The 27,738-nt window shown below is 36.3% G+C and overlaps 1 protein-coding gene across 2 annotated transcripts in view; it reads left to right on the forward strand.

Moving 5' to 3' along the window:
- Positions 1-27,738, forward strand: part of NUP205 (nucleoporin 205) — a 95,004-nt gene that overhangs the window by 20,555 nt on the left and 46,711 nt on the right. For both annotated transcript variants that reach the window (XM_044388549.3, XM_026511586.4), the window contains exons 2-15: positions 4,230-4,372; positions 5,930-6,101; positions 8,129-8,273; positions 8,652-8,811; positions 9,240-9,468; positions 11,835-11,999; positions 14,701-14,876; positions 17,792-17,908; positions 18,092-18,229; positions 19,895-20,045; positions 21,084-21,289; positions 23,342-23,524; positions 25,108-25,158; positions 25,752-25,961. In XM_044388549.3, coding sequence (XP_044244484.1) covers positions 4,230-4,372; positions 5,930-6,101; positions 8,129-8,273; positions 8,652-8,811; positions 9,240-9,468; positions 11,835-11,999; positions 14,701-14,876; positions 17,792-17,908; positions 18,092-18,229; positions 19,895-20,045; positions 21,084-21,289; positions 23,342-23,524; positions 25,108-25,158; positions 25,752-25,961 — 2,246 coding nt within the window. The remainder of the gene's footprint in view (positions 1-4,229; positions 4,373-5,929; positions 6,102-8,128; positions 8,274-8,651; positions 8,812-9,239; positions 9,469-11,834; positions 12,000-14,700; positions 14,877-17,791; positions 17,909-18,091; positions 18,230-19,894; positions 20,046-21,083; positions 21,290-23,341; positions 23,525-25,107; positions 25,159-25,751; positions 25,962-27,738) is intronic.

The raw sequence follows: 27,738 nt of genomic DNA on the forward strand, positions 1-27,738 counted from the left end.
TACCTCTCCTTCAAAGCACATGTCAAGTTGGATATTACCCTTTCATCTGAATATATGATTACTGTGTTTCATCCCTACACTGTAAGCTCACCAGTACCTACTACATGATAAATGAGTGAATGAATGTGATTTGCTGAAGGTATTCCTAAACATTAAAGAAAATATTTCTCAAATGAACAAATCACTTATGTTAAAAATACATATTTAGTAATTCGGAAGAACTAATAGCCTCTTTTCATTTGTAATCATGGAAAATTTATGAAAATTAGCCAACCAAAGACAAACCAATGAAAACTCTTTGTTGCAGTTACCTTCTGTGATGTGTTGATGTTAATGATAGACTAAGGATGCCAGGATACATGGGTTTTTTGGTAGAGTTTTGACCAGTTACTGGATGCCTCTTGGTTTCATAAAAGGATGGGGGGGATAGAATTTTTCTATATAACACAGTCAGCTTATAATGCTACGTATGTTTAATACAAAGAAATTTATTCGTTCTTCAGAGGTTCAGTTGCGTATTGTTACCTTTATTTTTTTTAAGATTTATTTATTTTTATTTGAGAGAGAGAGTGCATGTCTGGGGGGGGAGGGGCAGAGGGAGAGAGAGAATCCCAAGCAGACTCCCTGCTGAGTGCACAGCCCCACTCAGGGCTCAGTCCCTTGACCCGAGATCATGACCTGAGCTGAAATCAAGAGTTGAATGATTAACCAACCGAACCAACCGAACCAACCGAACCAAACCTCCTCAGTATATTGTTATTGTTAAAGAAGAGAATTTACTTTGGTCAGCTCTTTGTCAGAATTTTTAAATACCTGTGGTAAGGCAAGTTTCAGATTTGCCTAGAAGTTGTTTTTGATACCTTTCATTCTTTTTTTGTTTTAAGATTTTATTTTTAAGTAATCTGTACACCCAGTGTATGGCTTGAACTCACAACCCTGAGATCAAGAGTCACATGCTCTACCGACTGAGCCAGCCAGGCTCCCCATGATACCTTTCTTTTGTACCCTGTGACAATCAGTTACTAGTTCTGGCTCTTTTCTACTAACAGGCCTTTTCTTGTGGTTTTACTGCCCTCATCCTATTTTAGGTTCCATTACGGTATTAGCAGCTTACTTACCTGTCATCCTCGGTTCCTGACACTTCTGTGGTTCTGTTTAGTCCAGCAACCACACCGTTGCCCTATAGTACCAATTTCATTTTGTCATCTACTACTTGAAACTTTCCTATTTACTAATAGGAAAAATTCCATCTTGGCCTGGAATCCAAGACTCAAACGTACTCTATCCTTTGCAGTTAGAGAGGGCCAAGAAAATGATCTCTAGGGAAGTTAGCTAGTTACCATCCAACTAGTACCTCACTGGCGGTCAGCAGGATGTAGGGGTCAGGTTCTCATTTTGGCAGGCCTGAGCTCTTAAGTGTATCCAGAGTTGATTGGATCCTACCAGTTGATTTTCTTTAGTCAGACTCAGGTAAGACAGATATGTAGTATTTCAATTTATTGATTTTTTTTTAAAAGATTTTATTTATTTATTTGACAGAGAGAGAGACAGCCAGCGAGAGAGGGAACACAAGCAGGGGGGGTGGGAGAGGAAGAAGCAGGCTCATAGCGGAGGAGCCTGACGTGGGGCTCGATCCCATAACGCCGGGATCACGCCCTGAGCCGAAGGCAGATGCTTAACCGCTGTGCCACCCAGGCGCCCCTCAATTTATTGATCTTTAATGGGAAGTATATCTACACTGGTACTCATGTTGGTTCATCAGCACATTTTTTACTCTAGAAATTTATATGACAAGCTATATTTTTAAATCAGAAGATTGGCAAGAATGGAAGCAAAGCAGGGGTAGACTGCTGTTTATGTGAGGTCTAGACCTGCTGATTCCCATCCCCCACATCCCCACACACCAAAGACCTATGGCTTCCTGCCTGATCTTCAGATTAGGGTAGGCTGGGTTCTCCCTTTTATGTGTTCACCTAGCACTCTGTACTTCTCCATAATCTTTTATTATGTTGGTAATTATTTTCTGAATTCTGTGTTTAATGTCTTTCTCTGTCAATCTCTAAGTTCCATTAGGACTGGGATCCTGTTTGTCTTGCTTGGTTGATCGTCCCTGGCACACAGAAAGCCCTCAGTAAATACTTGTTGAGTGAATGAATGATCTGGTTTGACTAGTTTAGTCTGTCCTCTCCCAGCACATTCCCCCTTAAAAAAAAAACATTTCCCAGTGCATTGCCTTTTTCTGGCAACATTGTTCATAGGACAGTGAACATTTAACATATTTAATTAGGTTACATTATCATGTTTTCTTACTGCCCTGGTAAGGCTTATTTTTTATGTATTATTTTTCTTTTCTTTTCTTTTTTTTTTTTTTTTTTGAGAGAGAGAGAGAGGTAGTGTGCACATGAGAGGGAGCAGGAGGAGGGGCAGGGAGAGAGAGAGAGAGAGAGAGAGAGAATCTCAAGTAGACTCTGTGCTCAGCAGTCTCCCCTGCCTGCTCTGGTAGGTTTATTTGGATTTGTGTTTTCTCAGATAGCAGTTAAGCATGTTTACAGACCACCCTTAACAGTTTAGACTATAGGTAAGTTCCAAGTTTCTGGAGTGACTGATTGGTTTTGACTAGTTTCCCTTTCAGAGTCTTTATAAACACGTATGGGTACCATATTTGATTGTTTGCAAACAGAAACTTGGGTCTTCAGGGAGTGTTATTCAAACAGTGGATCTGAAATAAATATAGTGAATTTATATAGTGAATAAAATAGTGAACAGGATATAAAATCTTGGAGTGCATTGATACAATGAATGACTATTAGTATTTCATATACAGCTTTTCAGTTTTGCACATTAAGTGGGTACTGGATTGAGATATGGAATATTTCTTACCATGGGTTATAGCCAAAAAAGTTTGAAAGTCACCACTCTTTAATCTCACTCTGGCTCTTTGAATTCTCTTCTACGCTTTCACACCTGTCTTTGAGCCTTAACTCCCACTTTCCCTTGGCTGCTCTTTGTCACCCAGATTTTCCCCAAATTGCTGTACAGGTGTAGCCGTCCTTTAGAAATTCTTGACCATCATTTTGATCTTTTGAAATCCTTATTTTTTGTGGCAACAATCATATTCCCTTTTTTGTATTGTTACTGACATTCTTCACTTAAGTATGCTTTGTCTCCAAAACTTGATTGTGAGTTTTTAAAGATCAAATTGTTTCTCTTATCCACTGTAATATTTTATTGTTTATTTAAGGGCTTAAAACATTTTTAGATAAGTGAATTTGACTGAGTTTAGTTGATTTTGCCTAGGTATGCCTAGATGTGATCTTAATTTCTTCACTTACTGGATGTGTCAGAAATACCTCTCTTTATCCCAAACATTTTCGTTTTCCAAGTATTATATATAGAGACAATATAGTTTAGCACATTCTGATGACAAACTGCCTGGGTTCATGACCCACCTATCCAGTGTGGCCTTGGGTGAGTTTCTTGACCTGCCTCAATTTCCGTATCTATAAAATAGAGGAAGACATAGTGCTGACCTCATAGTGTTCTGAAATAAACTAATATGTGTGAAGAGCTTAGAACCATGCTCAGCAGCACATAGCAAAAGCTCGGTATTACTTACTGTTACTACAAATCAAAATGTGATCCTTTGTATAAATATAGAAGTGTTCCATATTTCTCTGTTGATTTTTAATAGCTAGTGTCCCAGCCAAAGTAAAGTACTTTTTTTCAGCTGCTGAGTTTTACAAAATCTAATCTTTTGCCCCTACTACTGCTTTTATTTGGATGATAGGGACGCTAGAAAGCACTTAACATTTATTGAATGCCTGCAGTTTGCCAGGCACTGTGTTGTGTGTTTCACCTAGTTAATATCATTTAATCTATTCAACCCTATGATGTGGATGATATCCCTATTATTTATGTACAGAAACTGAAGTTGAAAGAGGTTATTTCCTTGCTCCATGTCACACAGCTAATAAGGTGGCAAAACTATAGCAGGTTTCCAGTTTAAAGTCAGGATTTACTTTATATTAAGTTAAGTAAAATGATGTTTTTATTGTTGCTTGAGAAACCTGATAACGTATGCTTTTATGTTAATGTTTGTTTTATATGTATAACTGTATATTTTAAAGTAGCTATGATGAGCATGACTGAAATGTGTGGACAGTAACCTGATGTTATTTTCCACATGCATGTTTTATCTGAGGCTTGTTTTGTTTATTTTTTTCTTGAAGCTGCCAGTCTCTGGGGTCCTTACAAAGACATTTGGCAGACAGTGGGAAATGCTCTTTGGAGAAGACAACCTGAAGCTGTCCACCTTCTTGACATGATTTTGAAGAAACACAAACCTGACTTCATCTCTCTGTTCAGAAACCCAGTAGGAAATTTTGTTTTTTGCTTCTTGGATATGGGTTTTTTTTGTTTGTTTTTTTGCTTTTTTAAAGATTGAAGAGCAAGTAAATTCTTAAGGCATGTGAATGAAATATATAACTTGTCCTAGTCCTTGACTCAAGTTTTCTCTACGAATGTAATTTTTCCTAGGAGCAGCTATTTTTTTTGTTGCTGTTGTTCTCCACAGATGTTAATACTGTGCTTATCTCTAGCCAGGAGATATCTTAGTAGTATTTGAATATGATTTAGAAGGTTTAGTATATTCCAGAAACATGAGCCTCCTTGGAATTTCTGACCTGTAGTTAATGTATCTAAGCTCAGTAAGATTGATTATTTTGTTTATTTCCAGGTACACTTTCAACATTTTAACTCTTCATAATGTTATGTAAGTTGTATTAGCTGAACTAATTAATTCTTGCGTGTCATTAATCACTGCATCTTGAAATCCTTTTCAACCAGGAATAGAGTACTTCAGTGGAGGGAATTTATATTTGGAAATTCCTTTCCTTGCTGTTTGATGATTTTCTTTTGTAGACTAACAAGACTATCTAAGAACTGTTTGTCTTACCAGAAATGGCCTTTTGCTTTTTAGCTTTTTTTTTTTTCCCCCTTGCTGTCTTTAGTAGAAAGAGCCCTAGCCTGGGAGCCAGTCGAGCTGAGTTCCAGTCTTGGCTCTACCACTAGAGTTGTATGTGCACAGGGATGTCACCCAACTTATCTGGGCATCAGCTTTTCCATCTGTTTTTTGTTTTTTTTTTTTAAGATTTCTTTAATTTTTTAGAGTGAGAGAGTGAAAGAGAGCGAGTGAGTGAGCACGAGCAGGAGGGGCAGAAGGAGGGGGAGAGAGAATCTGAAGTAGACTCCACACTGAGCATGGAGGCCAGTGCAGGGCTCGATCTCACGGCCCTGAGAGCGTGACCTGAGCCGAAACTAAGAGTTAGATGCTTAACTGACTGCACCACCCAGGCACCCGTTTCTTCCGTCTGTTAATAGAGGAGTTGGATTAAATGACCTATGTGGCCTTTATCAAGATGTAAATTTCTAAAATTTTATGGTCCATCAAGTAATTCTGTACTATATGTCATTTGTTAAATATTTGAACCAAGTAAGACTTTTGGGAATAAGACTACATTTTACATAATATATTAATTACTATCCTAGCCCTCCTAATTGATTCAACAATTCATATATCCATATGTTATTTCCCATTTGAAGGCCTTATTGTTTTTATTTATGAAATACGTAATTGGAAACGTTTCTTACAAATTTGAAAAACAGTATACTATTTTGTATGCTTTCCCAGCACTTTGTATTTCAGAGTTTAGTAGAAGCAGTTATTGAGAAGATAGTAACAGCATACGTGTTGAAGGTAATAGGAAATGTCTCGTCATGAAGGTCTTAACTGTAGATTGATAAGCAGTACTTCTTCCGTCATGTTACCTGTCTGCCTTATCATGAAGTAACTTCTCTAGGTATTAATTTAAGACCTCATCTCCAGTATACTATTTTCATTCCGTGATTTTATTTATTTTTACCATTATAGCCAAAAAATGTCCAACAACATGAGAAGGTTCAGAAAGCCAGTACTGAGGGAGTCGCTATCCAGGGTCAACAGGGAACCCGACTTCTTCCTGAACAGCTCATTAAAGAGGCCTTTATCCTTAGTGACCTTTTTGATATTGGAGAATTGGCAGCTGTTGAGCTTCTCCTTGCCGGTAGGTTGACATTTAACTGAATCTGTGGTAAGGTAGTACAGAATTATAAAGTCATTCACTCAGGGTTTAAAGTGTTGTATCATTTAGATTCCAAAGTAGTTTAGTTGAAATACCATATTCAAAATATCTCCTTCTGTTTATCTTTGACTAATGGGAGGGCTTTAGTGATTGGAATTGTTGAAGTAATTTAACTGTTTTAAAATAGGCTTTTACATGGTAATTTACTAGCAAAGAATCCTTGGCTGCATCTCACAAATTTTATAGCACAAAGAATTTATTGTCATGTAATGAGTAAGAAAGTAAGTTCACTGCTTTTTTGGAGTTCTTTTTGAGGAGGTGATTCAGATAATGAATAGGTTAGAAATAAGATAATTTTAGTAATACTGAGTACGAGGAAGAAAATAAAAAAAGGTGATGTGATATAGAGAGATGGGGGCTTCTAGGGGGCAACTCTAAATAGGATACTTAGAGAAGCCTTCTCTGGGACATTTGACCTGAGAACTGCGTGATGGCAAGGTACCAGAGTTGTTGGAGAAGGGTGACCCAGGCAGAGCAAACAGCAGGTACTTGAGGTGAGTCCAAAGGGGCATGAGGAATAAAGAGACCATGGGTAAAAAGATGCAAGAGGCTCACAAAGACGGGGAGGGCGAAGGAAGTTAAGGAAGAGAGCAGGAATCTGATTATATTCAGTCTTGCAGGCACAGAAAATTACTTGGATTTTATTCTAATTGCAATGGGAAGTTGCTGACAGGCTTTAAGCAGAGTAGTTACATATAAAGAGAGAGAGAGTGTGTGTGCGAGTGGGGCGAGGGGCAGAGGGAGAGAATCTCAAGCACACTCCGCACTAAGCGCTGAGCCCCACGAGAGGCTCGATCCCACAACCCATGAGATCACGACTTGAGCTGAAACCCGAGTTAGGCACTGAACCGACTGAGCCATCCCGGTACCCCAAGAAAGTCTCATATGTTTAAAGATATCATGTGGCTTCCAAAATCATTTTTGACATAAGGCTGCATTAAAAGAAGTATGATATTGAAAAGCAGGAAGGTAGTTTTCCCACTCTGTTATGGAAATGTTGAACTGGTAGTCTTGAGTTTTGAGTTTAACTCAGAACTTTGATTTAACAAACATTTATTTTATGTTTATCACGGACCAGGCACTGTGTTAAGACACCAGGGATAGAAACATGAATGAAACTTCAACTATTGTAAAGGAGCTCATAGTCTAGTAATTGAGAAGAACCTGGAGACAGCTAATTATACGTTAAAAGTGTATTAATGCCAGTTTATGCAAGATTTAGTGATGGTCCAGAGGCAGAGGGATTAAATTGACCTCAGGGTGTATAGAGAAGTCCTCACAAAGCTCATGAGGCCTAAGCTAGGCGTTGAAATATGAGTAGGCACATGTCACGTGGAATAGGTGTGTGCTCAGGAGGAAGAAAGGTATCCAAGCACAAGGAATGGCCTGTGCAGAGGTGTGAGCCGCGAGATGAATTTGGGGACAGGAGAGAGTGGAGTGATTGGGCTTCTGGGAGAAGACAACCAGCCTTAGGAAATGAAACCAAAACTAAAAAAGACAAAAGTAGAACTTAGTCAAAGGAGAGCAGTTGAAAGGGCCTGTGAGCTAGAAATGTAGAAATAGGTTATTTACTTTTCAGAGAAAACTCTAGGTGAAGAACCTTCTGAACATTCGTAAGATTTCATGTGAAAGAGGGGGAAATGGGCATTAAATATCATTAGATTCAGTGGACCGCAGTGAGACCAGCATGTGGAAATCGTAGATGAAGGTGAGATTGCAAGTTTGGGAAACGGTGAGTTCTGTGTTAGTGCCAGTGTTCCCGCACAAAGTGAATGGCCTCCTGAAGATGTGGGAGGAGAAGAGCAGTAGGTGGGTGTTTAGAGTAGAGGACTGTAGGACCCCTTGAGTCCTGAGATTCCGTTATTTCTTTGAACCGAACATTGGTATGGTAACTTTTGTCTCCTCCTAAACACATATTTACCGAATTATTTCTCAACTGTCTTTTCTAGGAGAGCACCAACAGCCACATTTTCCTGGTCTCACCAGAGGATTAGTAGCTGTTCTTTTATACTGGGATGGAAAACGGTGCATTGCAAACTCCCTGAAAGCCTTGATACAGTCTAGACGAGGAAAAACATGGACCCTTGAACTCAGGTCTGTTTGCTTCTTAGGATTTCAGGGCTTTATTAGAAATTACTTGACAGATTATTATTTTAATTATTAGAAATAATGAAAATTTCTCCTTTTAGTATGTATAATTTAAGTAAAGTATGTAACATAACTGAGTACTCTGCAAAGAATGACAGATTAAAGCTGCTTTATTTTGTTTACAAATAAAAAATAATTATTTATGGTTAGAAGCTTATCGATGCCTAATTATCTAGCAAGGATGAAAAAAGCTGAGTTATATTTCATCCTGTTTTTTTTCCAGTAATGAAACACTATTGTCAAGAATACTTGCTAAATCTGTATGATGAAGTGTAGACGTGACTGTTCATTGTAACTTTCTCCATTGATTTCTTTTCATTACAGTCCAGAGCTGGTTTCCATGACAACACGCTTTACAGAGGAGCTGATGGAGCAAGGATTGACTTATAAAGTCCTTACTCTGGTGTCACAGATTGATGTGAACAATGAGTTTGAGAAACTACAGCGGGAGAGAGGTTTGGGCAGTGAAAAACACCGAAAAGAGGCAAGGGTTCAATGAAATCAGTTCATGGGTCATCTGTGTCAGATCTCAGGCAGAAAAGTCATGGCATGTAGAACATTCTAACACGAGCATAGGAAAATTGCTAATGCCCATTGAAATGTATAAGCGTCTGTATCCACAATTGACTTATAGCTATTTCCACTTCTTTCTAGTCACTTATGTGCTATTGTAGGTCTTTTTCTGGAATGAACTCTTGAAGGAATAGGTCATTGCATAAGGGAGCTTGGAACTTAAAATGAGGATTTAACAATAGGGTTCGTTTAGAATTCTAGAGGTGAGATTTTAGGGTTACTTGTGGATTCAGATTTATTTAGTTAGTTAGCTTTGTAAAAGGTAGTTTATTTTTTTGTAATAAGACCAGGCTTCACTGTGATTTATGTATACTGATAATCGTACATTTTTATCTCTAGGTTTCTGATCTCATCAAGGAGTGCAGGCAGTCTCTGGCAGAAAGCCTTTTTGCCTGGGCTTGTCAGTCACCTTTAGGCAAAGATGACACTCTGCTTCTTATTGGACATTTGGAAAAAGTGACAGTTGAGGCTAACGGCTCATTGGATGCAGTGAATCTGGCTCTTCTTATGGCGCTTCTGTACTGCTTTGATATCAGTTTCATAGAACAAAGCACAGAGGAACGAGATGGTATTGGATTTTTTACCTATTAATGTCTTCATTTTTAAAAAATCAGATTAAATTGTGGAGATACCACTTAAGAAGGGCAATATTATAACTACTAAAATAAAAAATTGTTTTATTCCTGTATTCCTATATGTGTAATTTATCTGTATTTGAATATTTAGATATAAGATCACATTTTAAAAATATGCACCCTATTAGATATCTCTATTGTCCTTTTCAGTTTTGGAATAGGAAAGTGGTGAAGGTTATGTAATACATGTTCATGAGTTCTGCATGCCTAATTAATTAATTGTTTCTTTACATATTACATTTCAAACCTTTCACTAAACATTTTAGGGAGGATAACTATCATTTTTAGTAATATATCCTCTTTAATATATATCGTCTCTGAAGTGGGTAATATTTTTACTTGGTAACCTTATAAACAATTACTGCTTAGAAATGAGGATCTCAAAAATGATTCCCGAAGATTATTGGAAGATTATTGCCTTTTAACATAGATACTTACTTGAACAGTTACGCCTTGTCCACTTTTGGTGGTATCATCAGCATGTTCTCTCAGTAGGTACGTAAGGAGGATAGACTTTTTCCGTACGTGTTTGGTGACCATCCTTAGGCATTAGCTGGAAAGGCTTATGGAAAACATAAGTACCCCTTTCCTACAGTCAAACTGTCACACACAGTGCTTCACGTGTCACAGAATAAGTGGTCCCTGTGCTCATCTAGGAATGCTGCCAGTTAAGGCATTCGTCAGATTGCCTGTCTTGAATGATAAGAAGCACAGAATTAAGTAGGGGTAGACAGTGTTCATGGAAGCTTGTAAGTGGGACTTTCAAAAGCAAAATGAAATGGCTGAAAGGTTTCACAAGCTAAAATGGAAGGTTTTGTATTAGGTTGTAATTTAATCAATTTAGGATGCTTATATTAATTAATTTTAATTGTAATTTCTGGTTGGTTGTTCTGTATATGTTTGATTAATAAATGGGAGAAGTGAGCTATTAGTACATCTATAGTAGTAGATGGAAACTTTTAAAATACAGGAAATTAAAATAATGTGTTCTTGGTTAAAGGTTGGGAACCACTGATATCAAAAGGAAGTACAAGAAAATAATGAGGGGCGCCTGGGTGGCACAGCGGTTGAGCGTCTGCCTTCGGCTCAGGACGTGATCCCGGCGTTCTGGGATCGAGCCCCACATCAGGCTCTTCCGCTATGAGCCTGCTTCTTCCTCTCCCACTCCCCCTGCTTGTGTTCCCTCTCTCGCTGGCTGTCTCTATCTCTGTCAAATAAATAAATAAAATCTTTAAAAAAAAAAAAGAAAAAGAAAATAATGAAGTAAAATAAATGAATTCTTAGGTGTTAGTGGTGTTTCCCATTTTAGTATTTATTCAGAATCCTGTACTTGTTTGAAGTACCATAGTATAATTAACTGTAACTTGAAAATTATTGTTATTTAGCAATTTCATTTGTTATAATCAGAGTAGATACTTGTTTGCAATTGGATTCTTTGTTTTGGCCAGTTTTTGCTTGATATTTTAAATTCAAGCATTTATTTATCTAATAAAATTCTTTTTTTTTTCTTTTTAAAGATTTTATTTTTAAGTAACCTCTACACCCAGTATGGGGCTCAAACTCACAACCCCAAGATCAAGAGTCAGACACTCCACTAACTGAGTCAGCCAGGCACCCCAAAGTATATATATTTTTTTGATCTTTAAATGGCATCGATTATATTTTGTTATTTATTTATTTATTTATTTTTAAAGATTTTAGATTTTATTTTTTTAAAGAGAGAGAACACACAGCGGTGGGGTGGGAGCAGAGGGAGAGAAAGAAAGAGAGAATCTTAAGCAGCATGGAGTCTGACACGGGGCTTGATCTTATGACTCTGAGATCATGACCTGAGCCAAAATGAAGAGTCAGATGCTTAACTGACTGAGCCACCCAGGTGCCCCTAAAGATTTTATTTTGAAGTAATCTCTACATCCAATGTGGAGCTCAAACTTAGAAATCCAAGATCAAGAGTCACACGCTCAGCCGATTGAGCCAGACAGGCACCCCAATATATTTTAGAATTTATATACAGAAAACATGAGTGGTTCTTTATTTTTTAAAATTTTGTATAGTACACTTATATAAAAAAATTGAAAAAATAGAATTAAAATTTAGAATTATTGTCAATTGCTTCTTTAAGTTGGTATATAATTTTTGTGGTGGTATTTTTTTTTTGGTTTGTCAAACATTAATGTTAAGTAGTCACAGTTATTTGATAAGAGTACTCTGATTTTCTGATTTTTAGACATTATTCCTGTATATCAAAAGTGAGAAATTCTCTACTTTTTGGTATAGTGGTCTGTTTTTGTATTTTCAGATATGATTCATCAACTTCCACTACTGACAGAAAGACAATACATCGCAACAATTCACTCCCGCCTTCAAGACTCACAGCTTTGGAAACTGCCTGGGCTCCAAGCCACTGTTAGACTTGCCTGGGCACTGGCATTGAGAGGAATATCTCAGCTACCTGATGTGACAGGTAAATTGATTGTAGGTAATTTAGTTATGAGAAAGAATGTATGAACTTTAATGGTATCTTGAAAGAGGTATTATCTTTTACATAGATAAGCATGAGCACAGGGAGGTATCTAGAGTTGTGTTAAATGAAGCTTTGGAATATGGTGAAATACAGACCGGTTCTCCTTGTCTCCTGAAAGAAATTTTATGAAATATTATTTCCCTTTCTTAGAGCCAGCGACAGTGCTCTTTTAGCTTCTTTTTTTCCCCTAAGAGTGTAAAATTTGAAATGGTAGTATCACAATAATTTTTTTAATTAAAATTTATGATTTCTTTTTTTTATGTTTTCCTCCTTGGTTTTCACAAAATAATTTTTCACAAATTAAAAATTAGTATTATTTAAAAAAATATATATGTTGGGGTGTCTGGGTGGCTCAGTTGCTCAAGCATTCAATTCTTGATTTCAGCTCAGGTCAGATCTCAGGACTCCTGCGCTCAGTGGGGAGTCAGCTTGAGGATTCTCTCCCTCTGCCTCTTCCCCCACTTGTGTGCACGCACGCACACACTCTCTCTCAAAAAAAAAAAAAGAAAGAAAGAAAGAAATGGTCATTTCTTGAAATAATACAGACAAGCTTTTGTTTGTTTAAAGATTTATTTATTTATTTGACAGAGAGAGAGAGCATAGGCAGTGGGAGCAGGAGAGGGAGAAGCAGGCTCCCCACTGAGCATGGAGACCGATGTGGGGCTCGATCCCAGGACCCCGGGATCATGACCTGAGCCGAAGGCAGATGCTTAACTGACCAAGCCACCCTGGCGCCCCCAGACAAGTTCTAATAAAATGGGAATTTTGAAAAATTAGTTACTAACTCTCTCGTAGGCTTCTGAAAAACTTATCACACATGTTTACTACACTGCTTTGTAGTGTTTGAAACTTTTTTAAACTCCAAAATTTCAATAAACTTTTAGACATTAACACTCAATTTACATTAAGATATTAATGCTGCTTTATTACCTAAATAAATAGTTTTCAAGAAATAGTTTTTGAATTGATCATCATGTATTTCTGAATTCAGGTGAAGGTTTGTAATTAGTCATTAATATTTAATTAGTGATTTTAATAATAACTATTAGTCATAAAGAATTAAACTATTTTGTTTTCAAGGAGTTTGTACGGTATGGGTAGATATGCAGGCTTTATTTCAAAATGCAAACTAAAACCTAAAACCCAACTGTTTTCTTCTCTTTTTTTTTAATTTTTTGTTTTTTTATTTTTTAATTTTTTTTTTTGATGTAAAGTTCGATGATTCATTAGTTGCGTATAACACCCAGTGTACCATGCAATACGTGCCAACTGTTTTCTTCTGATTGAAACTCTTAGTTTATATCTATTCATGACCCTTTTCAGGGCAATGAAGATGTATTTTGAGTAGCACACACAGTATTTGGTCTGTATGACACTCAAGTAGAATAAACTACATAGCACTTCTTTCTAAAGCCAGATTACCACAAAGTTACCTACCAATTGTGTATGTAAATTTAAAAGAAGCAAGCAGCAACATATTTCTTGATGGAAGGATACAACAGTACCTATGACATACTTTTACCCAAAAAATTGAATGTAAGTCAGATCAAGTCTGTAGGTCAAACTACCAATTTTTAGTATAACTAGAGGCGAGAGGAGTATGTTAACTATACCACTGGGATGGATATCAAACCACATTGTGGAAACTCTATGGGATGAAAGTCCAGTTTCTGCAGCAAATAAAGGGCAAGCGAAAAATTGAAAAGATACAGGAGAAGTCTGCAGATGTATCACTCAAACATAATCTGTAAGTCTTATTTGGATCCTGATTCAAGCAAACAGATTGCACAGAAGACAAAAAGCAAAAAACCAAACTAAAATATTTTACGACATTTATGGGATAGTTGTAAATTTGATTCCTGTGGATATTTAATATTGAGGAATTGTTTTTTTAAATTATAATGCTATTTAGAGGTATAATATTATTTGTATGTATGGTTTATTTTTCTTTGGTTTTAAAGTATTCTTTATACGGAAATACAAATGAAATGTTAAATTGTCTGGCATTTGCTTTAATCTCATTTGGGAATGCGTGGAGATCTAGATGAAATATGATTGACCATAAATGTATTAACATCGAAGTTAGCTGATGGGGTTTGTGGTGGTTCATTAGACTGGTCTATTTTTAGATACCTATTTGAAATTTTTCAAATAAAAAGCTAAAGTTACAAGGAGACCAGTTTGTCTTTAGGTTAAGGTTTAGTTTTTCAATTTTTGCTACTTCGTTATCAAATTAGAAGAGTTACTTAGGTGGTCATGTTCAGTTCTTGGTCTCACTTATTAGCTGTGAAGACTTTCTGAACAATCTAGTTCATTTCATTGAGATTAAAGCCTTAACATCATTCTTGTATGTTAATGTTTTGATAATAACGCCCTGACTATATCAGTGTTACATCATGTATCTCTGAAGTAACTTTTTGTTGCTCATGATGTTACTGTGGTGGTTTTCTAATGTACTTTTTCAGTAGCTCTTTTGAGTTTATGAGTCAGTTACAGTAATACAGTCTTATTTTGTGCATAGCACATGCTTGAAGGTTGAGATGATACCTGAATTTTGAAACATCAACAGAGTATCCTGGGATATTATAATCTAGTTTAATAACTTTCCCTTCATGTGCTGTTTTTCTAAATATATTTCCAGCTCTGGCTGAATTCACAGAAGCAGATGAAGCAATGGCAGAACTTGCGATTGCTGACAATGTTTTCCTCTTCCTCACTGAATCCGTAGTGGTGTCAGAAAACTTCTATCAGGAGGAATTTTATATCCGTAGAATCCATAATCTCATCACAGATTTCCTTGCACTTATGCCAATGAAGGTAGGTATAATAATGTAGGATAAGTAGGGGCACCTGGGTGGCTCAGTCGTTAAGCATCTGCCTTCGGCTCAGGGCATGATCCCAGAGTCCTGGGATCGAGCCCCACATCAAGCTCCTCTGCTGGGCCTGCTTCTTCCTCTCCCACTCCCCCTGTTTGTGTTCCCTCTCTCGCTGGCTGTCTCTCTCTCTGTCAAATAAATAAGTAAAATATTTATTTAAAAAAATATATAGGATAAGTAAAAAGTAGTAGAAAAATTTTATGAAATAATAAAACTGATCAAGTAACTTTATGTTTTAGAAACTAATGAAATCTTTTATTGTAGACTGTAATTTGACAATAGTTGTGTTATAGCTTCTGAATTAGTAATTCATGAAAATGAAATAAGACCTGTTAATTGAGACTAAGCTAAAAGAACAAAATATTTGACATTGAGAATAGTTTATAAGGAGAGAGTAGTAGTTAAATTACTATGGTTAGAAAATTATTAATGCCATGATACCCCAGGGATCAATGCTTAGATTGTCTTATTGATATATTTATACATGATTTGGAAGAGGCATAGTGGAAAATTTCCAGTTTTATAGATAATTGTGTAGACTCTTAATTATAGTGTATAAATGGGTTTCTGCGTGCATATAGGTAACGTAATGGATTTAAGAAACAAATGCAAAGCCTACTTTCTAATAAAGAGTTCAAGCTATAACTTTGATCCAAAAAGGGATTCTTAGAGCCATTTCAGACAGTTTCTCCAGAGCATATGCTTTCTGTGCAGTTTTGTTCCATGAAAGCCATCAAAATGGGGGCAGGAAATAAATGAGGGGGTAAAGCCCTGTGAACTCACTTTTTATGTGTGTGTATTAAAAAATACCCTAGAGGACCTATACTTGTAATATTGTTGTACAGTTCTGCTACCATACCTCCTGAAACGCTTAAGGCAAATGGAAAGACTATCTCAAGTGGCAACAAAGGATCAAGGAGTGAAGTGCTTATTCATTATTTAATGAATTTAGTGTTTGTCGAGTGTCTCCTATGTGCTAGGTACTATACTAGGAGTTGTGAAGAAGACAAAAAGTAGGAGACTCATTCCTTACCAATGAAGGATTTATAATCTAGTTGAGAGATTAGGTAGTAACAGTAAGTAAATGAGAGGTATAGACAGTAAACTTACGGATTTATTTAGGCTAAGAATAGCTCCCTCAGTACTAGAATAGTCAAGGAATACTTTAACAGGTAACTTGAACCCTTAGTAACCTCAAAGGACTTGATAGATATAACCATCACAGAATTTTGGAATAGGAAGAAGTGTGCTAATCCTTTCATTTTACTTTTGTAGAAATGAAGCTGAAGAAAGGTTAAGGCTTAAGTGTTTCTTAATCAGTAGTCCAGATGGGACTTTGATTATGGAAAGAGAATCATAAGTGGCTTGAATAGCGTAAAGAGTGAATTCACATAATCAAGGACACTGGAATTTCTTTGGTAGATACAGGAATATTTAGCTTATGTCTTCTTCTTGAATGAGCTTTGGTTTGTGTGTATCAGTGAATTTGTCATTTTTATTCAGATTGATTGGCATAAAGTTATTCCTAATATTACTTTATTGTACTGTTTGTGTGTAGGATCTATAATGATGTTTCCTTTTTCATTCTTAATTTTGATAACTTGTATCTTCTCTCTCTCTTTTTTATTTTTTTGCATCTTCTCTTTTTGTTTCTTAGTTAACCTGGCTAGAGATTTATCAATTTTATTGAGCTTCTAAAGAACCAGCTTTTGGCCTCATTGATTTTCTTATACTTGTTTCGCTGTTACTGATTTCTGTTCTACATTTTTTTCTTCCTTTTGCTTTGGGCTTCATTTGTATTTCTCATTTTAGTTTCTTAAGGTAGAAGCTTAGATTATTGATTTGAAACCTTTCTTTTTTTCTAATAAGAAATATTTAATATTACATATTCATCTCTAATTATTGCTTTTGCTGTGCCCCATAAATTTTGATATGTTGTATTTTCTTTTTTGTTCAATTTAATGTTGTGTAATTTTCCTTGAGACTTCTTTGATCAGTGGGTTATTTAGAAGTGTTTAGTTTCCAAATGTTTGGGGGCTTCCAGGTATCTCTCTATTTCTAGTTTATTTTTGTTGTGGTCAGAGAACATACTTTATAGGATTTCAGTTTATGTTAAATTGGCTGAGGTTTGTTTTATGATTCAGAATATGGCCTATCTTGGAAAATATTCTGTGCACACATGAAAGGCATGTATATTCTGCTGCTGTTCTGTGGAGTATTCTGTAAATGCCCATTAGGTAAAGTTGGTTGATAGTGTTAAGTCTTCCATGTCCTTACCAGATTTTGTGTACTTACTCTATTAAGTATTGAGAGAGAAGTATTGAAATCTTTAATTGTGGGTTTGTCTAGTTTTTGTTTTGTTTTGTTTTTAAAAGATAGTAGTTTCTTCTATCAGTTGGGATTTAGTTCACACAGATGTAATAAGGTAGTGGTTCTCGCCAGTGCAATAACATCCTTCAGAGAGTGTTTGGGAAATTAGTGGCACCACTTTTCCTTGTTACAATATCTTTGATGGAGTTATTGGTAGCTAGTGGGTAGTCTAGAGATGCTAAACTGTCCTGCAGTGTTCAGGATGATCTAGTCCAGTGAAGAAATGTCCTGCCCAAAATGTCAGTAATGTTCCTTTTGAGAAACACTGTAGTTAAAACTCAACTTCTCTGTAGTGGAAAGTGCATTGCTGTTTTAAGATATTATAAATTATGGATAGTGGTATTACAAAATTCCTAGTATATTTCTTCATGTCATTAAAGTGAAATAGATATTTAAACAGTTTTTCTATTATGTAATCACTTTTAGACAGTAGCCTGATTTCAGTATTATTAACCTATATACTAAATTCCCATATTATATTAATAGGTGAAACAGTTGAGGAATCGGGCAGATGAAGATGCTCGAATCATTCATATGAGTATGCAGATGGGTAATGAACCTCCCATTTCACTTAGAAGAGATCTGGAACACTTAATGCTATTGGTAAGCCATTACACGGGATGGATGGTCATCTCTCTGTCCTTCCATTATTTATTTCCTAACTGTGAAAAGTTTCAGTTTAAGATCTTAAATATACAAGTAAATTCCATAAAACTGTAAATTTTCATTTAGAAGTAATTGTTGAGTTACAGGCATTTTCACCCAGTCTTTGCTTACACTTTGCAGATTGGCGAGCTATATAAAAAGAACCCTTTTAATTTGGAGCTTGCTCTCGAATATTGGTGTCCCTCAGAGCCTCTTCAGACTTCCACTATCATGGGTTCTTACCTTGGGGTGGCTCATCAGCGACCCCCTCAACGCCAGGTGAGCCCTTAGTTTTTCTACTTTTCTACCTTGGTGTGATAATTGGGAGTCTTGAACCATGAAAAAATGTCATTTCCTGAAGTTATTGCCCTTAACACAAATAACCACTTGTGTAACTTAGAAATTTACACTGTTTTCTTTTCTTAAGGAAATATGAAACTCTTAAATTTAAGTTCTGATCCTTTTGGAGTTTATGTGGTTAGCCTTTTGTAACGTACTAGGTATGTGTCAAATTGTAGACAGAAAGTTGTCTAGTCTTTCTATGTGTCACTTACTTGAATTTTATTGGTATTAGTCTGTCCTCAACAGGCATGACAGTAACCAATATACATCATTCTTTTCTCTTTTTTTTTTAATTTTATTTTTAAGTAAACTCTACACCCAGCATGGGGCTCGAACTCACAACCATGAGATCAAGAGTCGCATGCTCCACAGACTAAGCCAGCCAGGCACCCCCAGTATACACCATTCTTAACAAGTTGGGGAAGATAGGAGAGGTCTAAGTACTAGAAGGAAAGGTTTAGAAGTTAGAATTGATGACAAAATGCCTATGAGTCAGTAGATGATGTAGGAAAAAGTCCATTTTCTGTCCTATATTAAGTAGGATACGCAGTGGCAAATAAGATGGATCGCAGTATCTATCTTCATCTTTTGGGGATTTGCTGTTCTAGAAGCTTTCATGACGAATAATTTTCAGTTATGCTAGAGTCTGAGATCAGATGCCTTTTCTTTTTACTGCATTTCTTACATTTATTGTTTTTCTCCCCATTTACAAAAATGTTTTGGAGAAGGGTTTATTAAAATTTTTTGAAGATTAAAAAAATCTTTATATTATGAAATATTTCACATATAGAAGAGAGAATAATTATGATGAACACCCAACATCTTAATTTAATAGCTGTTAACATTTTGCCTTGTTTGCTCATCTACTACTGCTATTTTTACTACTTTGATTTTGTTGGAGTACATTAAAGTAAGTTATAGATAGCATGACAGTTCCCCTTTTAGTAGGTTAATAAATACGTAGCTCTTAAAAATAAGAATATTTTTCTACATAATTAGAAAATCATTTATCCCTAACAGATTTAACAATGATTTCCAGAGATCTGTAACATTTTCAATTCTAAATTCCAACCAATGAGCCTCAGTGTCTGAAGGGTATTTTTGTTTGTTATTAGATTTAAGGAATAAGCAAGATAAAAGGAAAAACTAAGAAGTGGATTTGTAGAACAGGAATGTAGGAATGTGGTATTGGCCAAACACAAAACAGTACGTTTAGGTTAGCATCCAGAATTCTTTCAGGTTCCTAGGTCTTCATACTAAATTTGACTGGGATTCATGAACCCTGGGTTCCAAGTGTATCTGAATTTGCCGGTTAATTTTAGAGGAATAAATCTCTTCCATTGCTTTACAGATTTAAAATATGAGTAGTCTTCTGTGACATTGAGATGTTTTTTAAAAAATTGTACTTTATGTTCACAAAAATATTCTATAATTGCATTAAATTGCTAATGATCTTGAAAAAACAATTTTTCATAAGTAGAATTCCAGGTTATTAAATCAGAGCACTTAATTCGTTTTAGTTCATTTGTAGTCTTTATTAGTCCATGCTACCTTAAAGTTAAGATAAGCTTTATGTGAACTATTGATTTTTCCCTATTTCAGGTTGTCTTGTCAAAGTTTGTTAGGCAAATGGGTGACCTATTGCCTCCAACGATTTACATTCCTTATTTGAAAATGCTCCAGGGATTGGCCAATGGGCCCCAGTGTGCCCACTACTGTTTCAGCCTGCTTAAAGTCAATGGTAGTAGTCATGGTAAGAAAAATCTGGATGTTGTCTAAGTTTGTTGTGACATTCTTGAGTTCGCTGTCCCCTGCCTATTAAAGAATACTGGTTATTTGTACTAGGTTCTACTAGGTGTATAAATTATTTTTATAATAATGGGAAAGAAGCACGTTGATAGCTGTACGCGTTAGTGATGGTCTCACAGGTTGGGCAGTTTTACTGTTTGCTTTATAAAATAAAATTCAGTTTAAGAAATCAGAACTGATACATAAAAACTTTGAAGAATGCATCAGGTACTCAAAATAGAATATATACCCTTGCCACATGAGTTTGATTTTTTAAATTCATGTTCATAAGTACTTGTTTTCTAAATTCTGTTCTTACAGTTTCTCTGTCAACCCTCCCAATTTCCTCATTTAATTTTCAGACTTGAGTCTGGTTAAATTGCAAAAGAGAAGAGAAAGAAATAGTTATTAAGCGTCTGTTTTGTTAGGTAGATATTATTACTTTCATTTTTACATGTGATGAAACTGAGGTTTAGAGAAGTAATTTATGCAAGGTCACAAGGAGGAGCAGGATTGGAACTGAGGTCTGCCCAGCTCCAAGGCCACTGTTCTGGCTCCTCTGTCAAGGCCTACTTGTCTTACCCAGTGCTTGGTATATAACGGAGTAGCGTAATTTACAAATCTAGACTGCGCTTACCTCTCTCTTTGGGAATTTAAGCTCACATTTAGGAATTATCTGATGGAGAAGTAGCCCTACGTAATTACAGCACCACACAGAGAACTCTTACGAATATAAAGTAGATAACTGACATCCATAGTAACTTACCTTTGCACTTATATGGCACCACCTATTCTTAGTCCTGAGGAAAAATTAATCCAGAGTTTTAGTTTACAGAGGAATTCTACCCCTTTCAACACACTCCTTAATCTAGACAAGACAACACACTCCACTTATCTAGGACAAAGGCAAAGTTTATTGCTTTAAATTTATTTTCTCCCTCTATTTCCAAGCAGATGCTTAGACATTTTTGAAGTAAAATTTTGTGCTGTCTTTTCTTTATAGTTGAAAATATTCAGGGAACAGGTGGCAGTCCTGTTTCCTGGGAACATTTCTTTCACTCCTTAATGCTTTACCACGAGCACCTCCGGAAGGATCTTCCCAGCGCAGATAGTGTCCAGTACCGTCACCTTCCTTCACGTGGCATCACCCAGAAGGAGCAGGATGGATTGATTGCTTTTTTACAGCTCACCTCCACCATCATTACCTGGGTAATTATCATCCACAGTATGTGAGAGTGTAATTTCACTTGTTTTCTAGCACAGGGGCATTTTAAAGAACTCCCAAATTTTCATGAAATGCCTGAAGTTTATAAGTGATGAATTTTGCATATATAGAATTCTGTTTTTAAGCTCTGTGTTTCTTTACCTTCAGAGGGTATAGTAATTGTAGTGCGGCTTACTCCTGTCAGCTAGTGGGAAAATAATAGCACTGAAAGAAAATAGAAGGGCAAATAAGAATCAGTTGTGGATGCACATCCTTCTAGAAGGTTTCCTAGCAAAGGTGTGGATATGTGTTTTTTGGTGTGATGTATACATAAAGAATCTATTTTTTATTTATTATTCTTTAAGTTTATTTTTTAATTAATTATTTTATTAGAGAGCACGTGTGAGCAGGGGACAGAGAGGGGCCAAGGGAGAGAATCTCAAGCAGGCTCCATGCTAAGCACGGAGCCCGAAGCCGGGCTCAGTCTCTTGACTCTGAGACCATGACCTGAGCTGAAATTAAGAATTGGATGGTTAACTGACTGAGCCACCCAGGAACCCCAAGAATATTTTTTTTTAATTTTTTTCTTTTTTTTTTTAATGTTTTTTTATTATATTATGTTAGTCACCATACAGTACATCCCTGGTTTTTGATGTAAAGTTCGATGATTCATTAGTTGCGTATAACACCCAGTGCACCATGCAATACGTGCCCTCCCCACCACCCATCACCAGCCTATCCCATTCCCCCACCCCCCTCCCCTCTGTAGCCCTCAGTTTGTTTCTCAGAGCCCATAGTCTCTCATGCTTCATTCCCCCTTCTGATTACCCCTGCTTTCTTTATCCCTTTCTTCTCCTACCGATCTTCCTAGTTCTTATGTTCCATAGATGAGAGAAACCATATGAAAATTGTCTTTCTCTGCTTGACTTATTTCACTTAGCAAAGAATATTTTTAACTAAAAAAAAAGTTATTTACTAAAAAAAAAAAGAAAAAACCCCAAGAAAAGTTATTTACTGAATTACTCTTTTATTCTCTCCTTATACAAAACCATCTTACCCACCACTATTAAATTAGTCTTTATAAGAAACATGAGTTTCATTACATAATTTCTTTACTAAGAAACCCACGAATTGTTCTGTTATTTCCTAGAGCAAAATTGCTTAGTGAGACATTCTGTCTTGAGGACAGGAATAGTGTCTTCTAACGTTTTGGGTCTTCCAGGAATGCTTAACATAATTAAACATTAAAACATAAAGTTAGGGATCACCTGGGTGGCTCAGTTGTTAAGCATCTGCCTTCGGCTCAGGTCATGATCCCATGGTCCTGGGACTGAGTTCCACATCGGGCTCCCTGCCCAGCGGGGAGCCTGCTTCTTCCTCTGCCTGCTGCTCCCCCTACTTGTGCTCTCTCTATGTGTCAAATAAATAAGTAAAATCTTAAAAAAACAAAATAAAACAAAAAATCCTTATAAAGTTAATAGTTATTTCTTGTTGAATTGAAATGGTATTGGCATGCCTGGGTGGCTCAGTCAGCTAAGCGTCCAACTCTTGATCTCAGCTCAGGTCTTGATCTCAGGGTCATGAGTTCAGGGCCTGTGTTGGGCTTTACACAGGGTATGGAGCCTACTTAAAAAAAAAAAAAAAGTCGCATTTGATACCATATATATCTTCATTTTTTTCTCAAAAAATAAAAGGTATTCATTCATATATTATAGTAGAAAACATTCTACATTGTTTCAGAAAGGATTGAAAGTACTTAGGTAGGATTTGTGACCCTGGCAGACCCTTTATCTCATATGGATTATTTTGCATACTGAGAGCTATAAAAGTAATTCTAAAAGGCTGTTTCTCCTCCAGTCTTTCCATTGACTGAGCTGTAATCTGATTTGATCCACTGGTACACCTCAAGCATAAGCCAAAGGCTTATCTTTGTTTTAGTATGTATTAAGCCTATGAATACTCCGTATAAGTGCTAGCAATTTAGATGATTGCTGGCCATTTTTCTTAGCTTTTAAAGATGAGAAAGTCTCTCTCGTTCTTTTGTGTTTGATTCCCAGAGTGAAAATGCTCGTCTGGCACTCTGTGAACATCCTCAGTGGACCCCGGTTGTGGTGATTCTGGGACTCCTGCAATGCAGTATTCCCCCTGTTCTCAAAGCAGAGCTGCTGAAGACCCTTGCAGCTTTTGGAAAATCCCCTGAAATTGCCGCTTCCCTCTGGCAGTCGTTGGAATACACTCAGGTAGTATCACAACTCGCTTACTCATCACAGTTTGCAAAGTGAGGCTTGATAATATGGTAGAAGCAAGGGCATCCTGTTTGCAACTTATAGTATAACATGAACTTCCCAGTTAGACAATTAAGTTTTAGTACCGAGCATAGCATCAGAAACTAATAGGCTTAGGTTTTTCTCTTAGATCAGTTGACAGCTTCACTAGGACACTGGAGATGGGTTCTTCTCTTAAGACTTTGTTTTTCAGTGTCTGTGAGATATTATTAAATGGACAGAATCCCTCAACTCTGTATTTAAGACCAGGCTGATAAAAGCCTTCAGACATTATTTGTACTCATAAATGTGGGGAATCTCTGTTTTTCTTTTCTGTTGCTTCCTTCTATGTCCTCCTGTTCCATACCAGAAGAATGAAGTTATCTCTGTTAACTTTTATTTCTTTAGATGTAAGGCCTTTTGGAATTTTTCTGTGAAGGTGTAGTTATTCAGTATATATACTAAGATTAAAAAGGAGAATAAGGATGTACTTTATAGCAATATCTCTAGGAAAATGGTTAGTTGGAATATGTGTTTGTCTAAAAAACAACAAAACATAATATGAGCCTGTGATTCTAACCATTTGAAGCAGTAAAATATTCTAGTTGTTTCCTAACATGTGTGTCCTGAAGATGTAATGATACTTGATAAGAGCAAAATGAAGGGAGTTGGTGTGTGCTGAGAGGCTAAATCACTTTGGGTTTAGTATTAATACTTCATTTTTTTCATTCATGAGTATATCACTACCTCGTATTCTACATGCTTAGTGCTCCTTTAAATACCGAAAATGAAATATGATTGGGTTTAGACATTTCAGATATCCTTAGAGCAAGACTTGTTTTTAAAGGATCCTACCTGATAGTATATTTTCAGCTTGTAAGAGTGGTAGATAACGTAAAATTAAGTGTAATTAATTATACCGTCTACTGCTTATGTCCCCAGCAAGGTCAGGTCAGAACATCTTAACTCAGAACTTTTGCCCACACAAGAAACCTATTCAAACCTGTTTTAACAAATTTAATTATTAGTTTTCTGGTGCTAATTGTAGGGCTGGTCTTGAACATTGGTGAGATTTCGTCCCATAAATCCTCTTAAGATTCATTCCTAGAGGGCGCCTGGGTGGCACAGCGGTTAAGCGTCTGCCTTCGGCTCGGGGCGTGATCCCGGCGTTATGGGATCGAGTCCCACATCAGGCTCCTCCACTATGAGCCTGCTTCTTCCTCTCCCACTCCCCCTGCTTGTGTTCCCTCTCTCGCTGGCTGTCTCTATCTCTGTCAAATAAATAAATAAAATCTTTAAAAAAAAAAAAGATTCATTCCTAGAATATCTCCGAGGAAATTTGCTGAATGTACTTCCTGTGTGCACTCAGAAACTACCAGTTTTCTGAAGCACAGATAATCGGAGGTTCTACCTGAACCCCACACAGTTGCTGATGAAAGTCCTGTCAGAGACTTCTGAGTTGTGCTTTCCGATTAGCGTCATAGGACTGTTGTATTGCAGGGCCACTTTTCATTGAGGTGTGGGGAATGTTCCTAACATCTATTTCTTATTATTTTAAGATACTACAGACCGTAAGGGTTCCAAGCCAGAGGCAAGCTATCGGTATCGAGGTAAAGTTTTCCTTTTAGTTTAAATGCTCTCTATTCATATATTCACATGATGAAAATTAACAGAAATTGTTCTTATCCTGTTACAGTCCTATAATTTTCAAATTTAATATATTTTCATTTGAAGTGTTGTCTGGTCAGTGTTGAAATGGAGATGAAATTTTTCATGAGACGAATCAAAATACTTTAGATTTCAAAGTTGGAAAAGGATGTTACATGGCAGCCATCCAGGCTGAAAGTTTGCTTTAAATTCAATTTAATTAGGTTACTTGGGTCAACCTGAAGCGAGAATTTACTTGTTTTAGTTTCTTTTCTTGTCTCTCTACACTCCCCCTCTCTTTTTCATAAAGAAACATGTAAGGTTTCTATTTTTAATTCACGGTTGGGAACAATATGTGGGAATTTTAAAATCTTCCATCTGATTGATCTAGATTTATATACTACTTTTGTGTCTTTCCTCAAATGAAAAATGGTGATATATGTTAGGTTTCTTTCGGTATGATGATGATAAGCTCAATGAGTCAATGTCTGCAAAATATTTTGTATTTATAGTTGATTGTTTTATATTACTAAATGTCTTTATTTTTCTTTCGTAGGTTGAACTAAATGAAATAGAATCCCGGTGTGAAGAATACCCGTTGACTCGGGCTTTTTGCCAGCTTATTAGTACCTTGGTGGAGAGCTCATTTCCTTCTAATTTGGGTGCTGGCCTGCGGCCCCCTGGCTTTGACCCTTATTTGCAGTTCCTTAGAGATTCTGTGTTTCTCCGATTCCGCACAAGAGCTTACCGGAGAGCAGCTGAAAAGGTAATGTTCAAAGAAAATGTTTTTTGCCCTTATTCATTTATTGCTGCTTTGTTCTCAAAGGTATAAAAGGCTATAAATTCATTTTAGCTTTTGCCAATCAGTAAAATTCATAGTCTTAATATTGAGATGTCCATGATCTGATTAGTTTAAATCCATTAAAAAAAAAAAAAACACCAAATCTGGGCATTAAAACCAAAGCACTGACTTTTTAATGATCAGTAGTTTAATTAATATGAATTCATAGTCATTCAGATCCTTCATTGAACAAATTTGGACCAAAATTGAACCAAAAATGTCATACCTTTGTCAGTTGGGAACACATTGTCCTTTTTTGGGATGATTTTGTTTAGGGATTGAAATAAATTTAAACTTGCACACCAGTTTCTATTGATTTAGTAGCACTTTTGGGTTGTGGAGTCTTGGCTTAGTGGGAAAGCGTGTTATGACCCATCAGGTATGTTTGCCACAGATGGAGGCTGAGGGAGCATTGACAGTTACATATGTATTTGCTCTGGTTGCAACACACTCACAACTGAACTTATCATGTATATTATCTTATGTAATTCCAATATTACCGTGAGGCAGGTACTATTAATATTCCCATTTTACAGATGGAGGCTTAGCAAGGTTAAGAAACTTGCCTAAGGTCCAGGACCAGGATTTGAACCTAGGACTCTGATTCCAGATTCAAGCTCATACCCTCTAAGCTATGTAAGAGACCCTTCCAGGTTCTGACGTAATTCACTTAGTCTATAATACTGTTTATTGCCTCACAGAATACGCTTGGATGTATCTTGTAGGGACGTGTCTGCTTTATTTTTATAATTTGCTGTTTTTGAACCTGTTGGGTTTATTGTATTAGTGATTATAAAAATAATTTTTGTGCTAATTCGGGACAATTAGGATAGTATAGAAAAATACCAGAAGTAATGATATTATCCATAATCCTGTTGCCGAAGGAAGGATAACTTAGTCTTTTTCCTATACATATAAATTTTGATTGAGATAATTGTTTAGTTTGCATCTCTTTTTGGTCACTAAATGTGGTATCATGAGCACTTCTTCATGCCATCAAAGATTCTTTGAGAACAGTCTCTTTAATGACTGCATGATCCTTACTTGTTTTTAGCATGGTTCCTATATTCATTCCCCTTTCATTGAACTGTTTGTTTCTAATATTTAGTCCCAAGTAACTGAAATTCATTTTTTGTCAGTTTTATTATTTTTGCTTCTCACATAGTAAAAATAAATACTAAGAGGGGTGTACATTTTAGTCCTAAATTTACCTCGGTGACCAAATAATGCACGCTAAGAATGGCGATCTCTTCAACAAGATGTTCTGATACGTTATTGCACTTGTCTTAGATAGCTTGTTTGCCTTTTCTTAAAAAGGGCCTTATGACCTAAGTGTTCACCGCTTCTGTCAACCATGTTCTTTCCAGGTCATTGTTTTTCATTCATGAATGTGCACGCTTGCAGTGCTTCTGTTTTCCCTAGCTACCATTGATTGCAGTTCCACCCCAGCATACTTTACCCTCAGACTCTTTTCCCTCAACTTCATGAATTTTCTGCACTTGAAAGTCTTCTTCAGGTTTAACTTCTGTTATTATATTTTAAAGCACTAGCTTCTCACAAAAACAATGCTTTAGATTGAGATAAAAAACAGACTGTTAGAGCCAGCGTATATATTTATCAATCCTAAAATCCATTATTATGTGGTGACAAGCCTTTTCTATTTAAATAAATGATCTTGAAATTTTTGAAAAATAGAGACAAG

The sequence above is a fragment of the Ursus arctos genome, unplaced genomic scaffold (assembly GCF_023065955.2).
Source record: "Ursus arctos isolate Adak ecotype North America unplaced genomic scaffold, UrsArc2.0 scaffold_3, whole genome shotgun sequence".
NCBI lineage: Eukaryota > Metazoa > Chordata > Mammalia > Carnivora > Ursidae > Ursus > Ursus arctos.